This window comes from Cucurbita moschata, unplaced genomic scaffold (assembly GCF_002738365.1).
Source record: "Cucurbita moschata cultivar Rifu unplaced genomic scaffold, Cmos_1.0 Cmo_Scf00037, whole genome shotgun sequence".
NCBI lineage: Eukaryota > Viridiplantae > Streptophyta > Magnoliopsida > Cucurbitales > Cucurbitaceae > Cucurbita > Cucurbita moschata.
The window spans coordinates 240,727-250,062 of record NW_019268553.1 but is presented as its reverse complement, the minus strand read 5'-3'; the positions used below and the strand labels follow the sequence as shown (position 1 = coordinate 250,062).

The following is a 9,336-nucleotide window of genomic DNA, read 5'->3' as shown; positions in this document are numbered from 1 at the left end:
CCCCCCCCCCCCCCCACAAATCCAGTACCTGCGAGCCCATGGCAGGAAATCACTTCCTCCATTGGGATTCCGCCACGTCCGTAAAATCAACTATCTTTCCGCATAGGAGACGTATCGAACGTCTGAGATATTTTGTTGCTTTTCATCCTTAGAAACCCGTACAATTTTCTCAGCTCTTTTCCGGTCTGAGTGTTTTCGCTGCACAATACGCCGCCTGATTCGACGGATTCGGCGACGGACTTCCTCGACCCGCAGTCGCTCAGTCGCCGTCCGATGCTGCTGATTCTCCGTCGCTCCACGTCGGTCTGCAACGCCGTGATGACCGATTTTATCGCACGGCTAGGCGAGTTTCGGTTCGTGATCATCAGCTCGCTGATCTCGGCCGGGCTTAAACTGGCGCCGTTTTGGAATATTTCTTCAACCTGAGGGAACAATTTGTGATCCTTCACGCCTAGGTAGTTGTTTGCGAGATTCTTGAAAGCAGAGAAATCGCAGAGTGGAAAATGGATGTGAACATCGATACGGCCAGGTCGGAGAACCGCCGGGTCAACCAGGTCTTTGCAATTGACGGTGAAAACCATCACTCTCTCCTCCGCGCAGCACGATGTTAATATTCCATCCATGAAGTTCAGTAGCGCCGACAGGCTCAACGTCGACGATTTGTCCATCAGAAACCGATCAAGATCCTCGACGACGATTATCGACTTGGTCGTGGTCTGTAGCAGAAGAAGCTTGAGATCAGAATCATCGGAGACTTTGAAGAGGTCGATATCGTAGACATTGTAGGAGAGGAAATTCGCCATAGCGGCGACGAAGCTAGATTTTCCGGTTCCGGAAGGGCCGTATAGAAGGTAACTTCGTTTCCAAACTCTGCCTAATCTGTGGTAATATTGTTTGGATTTGAGAAACGATTCGAGATCGGATTTGACCCTTTCTTTGAGATCTGTTTCCATGGAAATCGAATCGAAAGTGGATGGATGTTTGAATTGAATCGATTTCCATCTTGTATCCGACTGATTATTAGGTTTTGAATTCATAAAAAGCTTCAAATCCCCTTTCCTCTGCTCAATCACATCGGCAGTTAGGGTATGAATGTGCTGAAGATAAGGGCGGAGGATTCGGCGCTTATCAGCCTTTCGAATCCTCAACACAAAATTTCTGGAACCATTTTCTTCATTGGTCCAAAGCAGTTTTGCCCCCAAAAAATTGTCCTGAACCGTCTGATTGGAATCCAGGCGGAGAATAATGTCATTGGGGGCGTTTCCGGTGATGAGATTGGTGAAGTCGGAATCCTCCAGGGACGATAAAGACGTAAGATAAGCAGAGACTTTTCGATATAGGTGATTCTGTTGAGAACTTTGATTGAATTCCGGGATTCTGAAAGACTGGTAAACATGGAAACAATCTTCTAGGTTTCTCCACCGTTTCTTGACCACGAAAACGAATCCGGTCCTGAATAAAACAATCCGCAACAACCAACAGAAACAAATTCCGATGAAGATTACAAAAAACGACCTGAAAAACAACTCCATGGCGCCTCCTCAGCCACACCCAATGGTAAAGGAAAGACAAAAACACACAATCCCTAGAAGATCAAACCCAGAGTAGAAGACACAACATATTTAGAAGAATCAATAAGAAACCCAACAAGGGTAGAAGGCCCAGGTTTAACGGGGGCCAAAACCCAGGTTACAGAGAGAGGGAAAGGGTCAAGCAGGAGGAGATATATATATAGATATACATATATATATATCTATATCTATATATAGTTTTTTAGATGGAAGAAGAAAAAAAAAACGAAAAAGAATTGGAGAAAGAGAGAGGCATGATGATGATGATGAGGAGGAGGAGGAGGAGGAGGAGGAGGAGGAAGAAGATGAATTGCGGGTTTTGGGTTGTGTTCTTGCTTTGGGTATTCGGCCTCTAAATTCAACCCCAGTCCATCGCATTCCCCTGCCAATTACCTCTCTTCACCTTTTATATATCTTTTTTAATCCCTCAATTAACTCTCTAAGTTGCTTTTAAATTTTAAAATCTTCCCAACTTTCCCTTCAATTTTATTTTATATTTAACAGATCAATTTCAGATATAAAATTAAATTAAGACTCTAAGTTGTAATTAAGCCCACATGAAGGAACCAAGTTGGTAATTAACCCCAACAAATAAATAAATAAAAATTTGTTTATATGGTTGTTGTTTAGGAGCATGGCTTAATGATGAGTCCTTTTATTTGGTATAATCAAAATTTTGGGTATGAGATGATATGATTACTCGGGACCATAACTAAAACTCTATAAACAAATGGATGGGAAGCAACTTTATTTATTTGTTTATTTATTAATTTTCAATTATGGTGGCTGCCAATCACTCACACCAACATAGAATCAATCTTATTTTAAAATCATTTCAAACTAATTATTTTCCTTTTTTTTTTTTTTGGTTAATTTAAATATTAATTATAGTTTTTAATATTTACAGAGTAAGTTTCATTGTAATTTAGCAATTAAAACATCAATTGTTTTGAATATTGATTCGAATATTCATAACTAAAATGTTTAGCTTTATCATGTATTATTATTATTATGCCACATATGTTTCTTTCTTTCTTTTTTCTTTTTTTTTTTTTGACTTACAAGTCACATGAATTACTATTTAATTTTTTTCTCCTTTAAAAGGTTTTCGAATCCACCAAAAAAAATCACTTTATTTCTTTTTCTTTTTTAAAAGCTTCTCCATGTCTACCTAAGAGGGGAGGTTAAAGAAAAAAATTATTATTTCTATGATAAAAATTATTTTAGCTATTTTAAAATCATTTTCAAATAAGTTTTTAATTGGAAGATTATATTCCCCAAAACTTAAAAGAATTACCATCAATTTTGGGTGGTACTATTACGTGTTCGTTTGGATTATATTAATAAGACCATTATTTGATTTTAACGAGACTTAATTAGAAAGAAATAAAAAAGTTTGTGGGTGGAAACTTAGGTATAGTTTGGATTAAATCAATAAATTTGTGCTAATCTCTAAACCCTTTATTACTTCTGAATTATATGAATATTTGTGTCACTTTCTCATGTGGTATATTTGTTTTTGGTAACCTTTTAATGTTAGCTTAGTAATAATTAGTGTGGAATAGCCAAAGTAATTATGATGTAATTGTTAAAGTTTTAGAAAACTGGAAATAAAAAGGATTAAAGGCATAATTGAGTGATTAAAATATTAAACCAAGTTAATCGAAACAGCGTGTCGTTCACTCGTATGCTTGTTTGGAAGGTTCGGAATTGGGCCCAGTTGTGGCATGTGGGAGAATTTGAACCCTTCATTTCATTTGCGTCAGCAACTGAATCAATCCTTATAACTTTACTTTGTAGGCGCGGCAAAGCAAAAGTAGCCATGTCAATACAAATCCCATCGCTTCGCTTATCCTTTTGTTTCTTCTCCACTCTTCTTCGCCCATCGCCTCTCTCTCTCTCTCTCTCTCTCTCTCTCTCTCTCTGTTTCCTTTCAGCCACAACAATCTGAGCATGGCCATTACTCTCAGCCTTCCAAAACTCCCCATTATCGCTCCCATTGCTTCCTCCAAGCTTCCACTTCCCTCCATTCCAACCAAATTGCACTTCTCTCAAAACCCCAAATCTCCGCGCACTTTCTTCATTCAGAGTGTTTGTAATCTCAAACCCTATACCCTTCCCCTTACCGCTCTCACATTGCCATTCTTCCTTCATCCACAGGTTGGTTTCTATCTCTTCTTCCGGTTTTAGTATGTGGGATTCTCGGGTTCGATTCGTTTTGATTGGTTTCAGGATGCACTTGCTGCTGGAGGGGAGTTTGGGATTTTGGAGGGAAGGTCAATTGCCCTCATCCACCCTGTTGTTATGGGTGGTCTTTTTGTCTGGACACTCTGGGCTGGCTATTTGGGCTGGCAATGGCGGCGAGTCAGGACGATTCAGAATGAAATTAATGAGCTCAAGAAGCAAGTGGTGCCTGCGGCAGTAGCCCCAGATGGGAAGCCTGTTGAGGCACCTCCATCTCCCACGGAATTGAAGATTCAGCAGCTCACAGAGGTATGTCCGAACCTAACTAACTATCTATTGCTAGACCCAAAATCTCAATTATGGGTGAGTCTGGATTGTGTTTGTGACGAATATGGGTAGGATTAAGGGAATGGAGACCTAAGAAGGAGAAGAAAAGAAGGAATAGAAAAGGCATAATCCTTATTCCTTTCAATGTAGACATAGCGATTCTTAGCATGCCAATAACTAGATTTCTATTAGTATCCCTAGAGGAAAATAAGTGGGATCAGAGCCATGTTCTAAACTCTAATGGGCAAATGGGCATGGATAGACAATACTGATATACTTGAACACTGCGCCATGTTAATTTCTAAAAAAAATGCGACATAACGAGGACACAACTTTTTAATATATATACCTATGTAGGATGTATGTGTTGAAACGTCTAGTACTTCATATGCAAATTTAATAAGCCACAACCCATTTAAGAGAAAATAGCATTGCTCAATTGGTCAAGTTATTTATCTCCTCAAACAGACCAAACTTTCAAATTCTTGCACCTGCATTTGAACTAAAAAATTTGGTTACCATTAACAAAATCAAATCAATACGCTAATCTGTATCATAAAAAATAATGTTATGTGTTAGACGAACACGACTCTCCACAATAGTATGATATTGTCCACTTTGAGTGGAAGCTCTCATGACTTTGATTTGGGCTTTCCCAAAAGGCCTCGTACCAATGGAGAGAGTATTCTTTGTTTATAAACCCATGATCATTCCCTAAATTGGCCGATGTTGGACTTTCATCATCTAACATTATGATCGTTACATAATACAAGTGATACTTAGTTTTTAATGAGATTTTTCAGGATAGGGATTAAGTTATTACAAATTTAAAAGTATAAGTCAAAGTCGAAGGACTAAATCACTATAAGTTTAAAAGTACATGGTCCGAATTATTTGATAATGTCATCTATATTTGAGTTTTATTCAACTATACATTCATTCTACAAGAGTAAATAAGTCAACTCAAATAAAAGTAAACTCTTGAAGTGGTAGAGGTTAGATGGATAGTGATTGTTTATAGAAAATTTGTTTATTTCTTTTGTTATTATTTAACTTGTGTTTATTGTTGAAAGTGCAACTATATAAGTGGTGAAGAATTGTAAGCCCACCAGTAGCGATATTGTCCTCTTTGAGCTTTCTCTCAAGGTTTTAAAACGCATCTGCTAGGAAGAGGTTTCCACACCCTTATAAAAAATGTTTCGTTTCCCTTTCCAATTGATGTGGGATCTCACAATCCATTCTCGGTCAGTGCCCATCGTCCTTGCTAGCACGCGTTCCTCTCTCTCCAATCGACGTGGGATCTCATATGTGGTTAACTCTATTTGGAAGATTGTTTGGAGGAATACTAGGAGGTGGTCCAATGGTGTAAAAAAGAAATAGAGATCATAGGTATATAATTTTGTGGTAGAATCTGAATCTGAAGAGTTGACTTATTTGATTGATTCTTATATCTAAGAATAGAACAGATTCCTTAGATTCTGGTAATTCCATAATCAAAATAGAATGGATTAGTCCATCTACTGAATGCTTACCCAACATATCTGATACCATTGGTGTTTGAACTTCAGGAGAGGAAAGAGCTGATCAAAGGGTCCTTCAGAGATAGACACTTCAATGCTGGTTCCATAATATTAGGATTCGGAGTTTTGGAAGCAATTGGTGGAGGCTTAAATACATGGCTTAGAACAGGAAAGCTTTTTCCAGGCCCTCATTTGTTTGCAGGAGCAGGTAAAGCAAAAGCTTTTGCATCTGAAGCCTTTCTTTTACAAGTTTACGTATCATATGAATGTACTCTACTGACATTGCATTGCATTCCATCCAGATGCTTCTACTTTGGTACTTTAGTTTGGTTTCAACTCTTGATATCGTTGCCACCCGAATTTGAAATGAGATATTGTCTGTTTCTCTATGTAGTTGTTGTGATCTGATATGCATTTTGCGTTTATTTTGTTGGTAATGTAATGAGCAGGGATAACTGTTCTGTGGGCACTGGCAGCTGCTCTTGTACCTGCAATGCAGAAGGGAAATGAGACAGCCAGAAATCTCCACATTGCGCTGAATGCATTAACTCTCGTACTCTTTGTATGGCAGATCCCCACTGGAATTGACATTGTCCTCAAAGTCTTTGAATTCACTACCTGGCCTTAATTTACTGTTAGTTCTATGTAAACTTCCTTCCCTTTTCCTCATCATTTCTTTCCACTTTCCCATCTCCCAGTTCTTGCGTACTGCAAATATTCTTAACCATCTCTTGGTATAGCCCTAGACACCCTCAACCCTGCTCTCCATTGCCTCAATCCAACTACTATCATACACAAGAACGTGGTGTCTGGCGAGCACAAGCATCGCCTTCCTCCCTCTCACTTGTATCAGATTCAGAAGTAAGTGTGTCCAATAGAATCTATCTCCTTTATTTCTTCATTGTTTGCATATTGGAGTCCTAATAATTATATTGTTAACTTTTGAAAAATAATTATATTGTTTTTTGTTTTTAATTTTATGGCAAATAATCATGCAAAAATACATCAGATTCCTTATATTTTTTCCTCAACATTTTATTCTCTTCCTTTGAGATAAAGAAATGAAAATACTTGATGACGGTTCGTATAATACGTCTTTTTCTTTAAGGAGAAATTATGTTATATTCTATTGAAATCTAAAAAAATGACACATCTAGATAGTAATTCTATGTGGGGAACTAAACGGAAAGTATAATTGTACGAACAAATGTATATTGGTTGGTAAGGATAGTTTTTAAAGAAATAAATAAATAATATTAAGTTAATAATATAAAGGCTAAATAGTTGGGAAAAAAAAAGTTTTTTTGTTTTGTTTTTTTTTTTTTTGTTTTGGTGTATAAAAAAACATGTGTTGATCACAATATTTGGATTGCTTGAATTGGTGAGAAGAATGAAAGACCCAAATTATTATTCGTTGCTTTTGGTGTGATCTTTGTTACCCCTTCTTCGTGTTCTGTTGTTCATCGTTTTCCCTATAAATACCCACAAAACTCAAACCCCTTTGACCATCTCTTTCATCCTTTTTAAAATTTTTATTTATATATTATTATTATTATGGCAAATCTTCCTCGTTTTGGCCGTTCATGGCCACGCCTCTCATCTTTACCTCGCCCTGGCAGTGCCTCACGATCTGAAGTTCGAGCGTCGACGGCGCTCACAGAGCTAGAAGCCTTTTCCTCTGCTCCCACCACCACTGATATTCTTCGAACTTCTCTGCCGCCGCCGCCTTCGTCTCCTAAATATAGCGGCAAGCCAGCATCTCCTCGGAGTGAGAGCGTCTCCGGCAAGAGCCAGCAGAAGCAGCTTCAAAGTGACGACATAAACATGGAAGGGGAGAACGTGGGCGCCGTCATGCACATCACTCAATCATCCGATGCCCTACAAATCCAGAAGAAAAAGCAGAGAAAGGAAAGCGAAGAGAAAGAGGAGAAATGGAGTTGGAATTTGTACAGTTCGTGGGCGCCGTTCATCAACACCAATTTTCAAAGTGTCAACAATTCCCTTATGTACAGTTCGTCTTTAACCCACCGTGATCCAGGCCTGCACCTTGCTTTCTCCAACACCCCCAACCATGGCGATCCTCTTCATGATTCAACCCACTAAATCAAGCTGATGATTATGCTAAAATATAATTATAAATATAATAAGCAAACAATATAATAATAATTGCACCATCCTATTATCAGACATATATATATCATTGTAATTGGCTTACATTGATTTCATGCATCCATTTGCTTAATAAACATTACTTATTGTTATCAGTCTCATGGTTTTAAAATACGCATACTAGAGAGAGGGTTTTACACCATTATAAAATGTAAATAAATATCGAAAACACCTTCTCATTCTCATCTCTACTCAAATTTTTATTTATTTTTATGGAAACGAGACAGAGATTGAAACATAGACCATAAAATTTTCATTTTTTTTTTTTCTGTTTTAACATAAAATAAGAACATAATCCATCTTATTCTGATGAGATAATAAGACGATGATATATGTATATAGATATTTGTATTTTGTTTTTTCTAGAGTATTGCGTGGTGTTGCTTGTTGTGATGAAGAGTGAACCGGTGGCCGGTCCGGTTCCGGGAGAAAGCGAGGTGCAGACCGGGGTCACGGTGAGCCAAAGATGCATCGAAAACAAGGGAATTGTTTACGCTTTGAAAATTGTTGTTCAGAAAAGTGGTTGTGGGCAGTGATGAGGGCTTGTGGTGTTTAGAAGCGTCCTTGTCTTGATGATTGACAGTGTCGTCGACGTTTCTCACTACATCCTTGTCTTCCCCTTTTGAGGAGTCCACGATTTCCATCACCGCCCCGACATTTTCTCCCGCGATGTTTATTGCATTTGGCTGCTGCGCGTTCTGGGTGTTGCCCTTGTGGACCATCGCCTTCTGTTTGGGCTCGGGTGACCTGAGTTCAAAATATGAACAAGTTTAAGATTTTTGTAAGTAATGGGCATATATTAGAAAAGGGTTAGTGGTGGAACATAATACTTGGGGTGTTTGTGTACGGGGTTGGGGGGTGAGGCGATGAGATGAGAAGACGGTGGAGAAGCAGGACGGGGCTCAGTAGGTCGGGGTTCCGTTGAAGGATAGCGTGGGGCGGGGGCAGGGGCAGTGGGGCGGTTGACAGAAGAGAAACGGTATAAGGAAGGACCAAAGCGAGAGGCCATAATGAATGGGGGAAGATATTATATGGGAAAATGGATAATGAGATTGGAGTGTTGAGTTTAGGGTAATTTATATTGAGAGCCCAAGACAACATTTAGGAGAAGAGAGACAGATTTAGAAGGAAAGTATCAGATTCAAAACTCACGTATGCTCTACAAAAGCCCTTTTATATTAATTCCCATTTTTGGCCAATAATCCTTAACCCAATAATCCTTAACCCAATAATCCTTAACCCACCACCCTAGGTCAACCTGTGAAAATTAATTATTTAAGAAATTATCTCCCTCAAAATATTAATAAGTTTGTGAATGGCATACTTGGAAATGTAACTAATTTTTATTTATTAAATTTCATATAGGGTAAGTTTTCATTAAAGTGGTGAAACGGCAACTAAGCATAAAACCATTCAATGAATTGTCAAGTATACGTTACAAATAATATACTAAATATGTATTTTGATCCCTAATCTTTCGATATTTTATAATTTGGTCCTTACTTTTTTTTTTTTTTTTTTTTTTTTTTTTTTTTTTTTTTTTTTTTTTTTTTTTTTTTTTTTTT

The 9,336-nt window shown here is 38.0% G+C and overlaps 3 protein-coding genes across 4 annotated transcripts; 1 reads left to right on the top strand and 2 right to left on the bottom strand.

Moving 5' to 3' along the window:
* Positions 1–15: 15 nt before the first annotated feature.
* LOC111431901 (AAA-ATPase At2g46620-like) lies at positions 16–1,992 on the bottom strand. Its single transcript, XM_023068624.1, has one exon. It carries the CDS (start codon positions 1,530–1,532, stop codon positions 87–89), a length of 1,446 nt encoding a protein of 481 aa, XP_022924392.1. The 5' UTR covers positions 1,533–1,992; the 3' UTR covers positions 16–86.
* A 1,399-nt stretch (positions 1,993–3,391) lies between these two features.
* Positions 3,392–6,503, top strand: LOC111431909. 2 transcript variants are annotated; one of them, XR_002708589.1, is made up of 5 exons: positions 3,392–3,731; positions 3,804–4,064; positions 5,651–5,810; positions 6,052–6,298; positions 6,336–6,503. XR_002708589.1 is itself a non-coding variant. In XM_023068632.1 (4 exons), exons 1-4 carry the CDS (start codon positions 3,525–3,527, stop codon positions 6,228–6,230), a joined length of 807 nt encoding a protein of 268 aa, XP_022924400.1. In that variant the 5' UTR covers positions 3,392–3,524; the 3' UTR covers positions 6,231–6,503. The 2 variants fall into 2 exon arrangements, 1 of the variants encoding a protein (XP_022924400.1); XM_023068632.1 differs by having other exon boundaries at positions 6,052–6,503.
* A 1,624-nt stretch (positions 6,504–8,127) lies between these two features.
* Positions 8,128–8,803, bottom strand: LOC111431913. The gene is made up of 2 exons (XM_023068635.1): positions 8,602–8,803; positions 8,128–8,518 (listed from the first exon to the last, which is right to left on the bottom strand). The coding sequence occupies exons 1-2, from the start codon at positions 8,778–8,780 to the stop codon at positions 8,134–8,136; spliced, it is 564 nt and encodes a 187-aa protein (XP_022924403.1). The 5' UTR covers positions 8,781–8,803; the 3' UTR covers positions 8,128–8,133.
* Positions 8,804–9,336: the final 533 nt, after the last annotated feature.

What these genes read in the sequence shown, in the direction of transcription:
- LOC111431901 (XM_023068624.1), bottom strand. Translation starts at nt 1,532, where the DNA reads ATGGAGTTGTTTTTCAGGTCGTTTTTTGTAATCTTCATCGGAATTTGT.
- LOC111431909 (XM_023068632.1), top strand. Translation starts at nt 3,525, where the DNA reads ATGGCCATTACTCTCAGCCTTCCAAAACTCCCCATTATCGCTCCCATT. An exon ending in CATTCTTCCTTCATCCACAG is followed by an intron (nt 3,732 to 3,803) that starts GTTGGTTTCTAT and finishes GATTGGTTTCAG; the next exon opens with GATGCACTTGCTGCTGGAGG. An exon ending in AGATTCAGCAGCTCACAGAG is followed by an intron (nt 4,065 to 5,650) that starts GTATGTCCGAAC and finishes TTTGAACTTCAG; the next exon opens with GAGAGGAAAGAGCTGATCAA.
- LOC111431913 (XM_023068635.1), bottom strand. Translation starts at nt 8,780, where the DNA reads ATGGCCTCTCGCTTTGGTCCTTCCTTATACCGTTTCTCTTCTGTCAAC. An exon ending in CCCGTACACAAACACCCCAA is followed by an intron (nt 8,519 to 8,601) that starts GTATTATGTTCC and finishes TTTTGAACTCAG; the next exon opens with GTCACCCGAGCCCAAACAGA.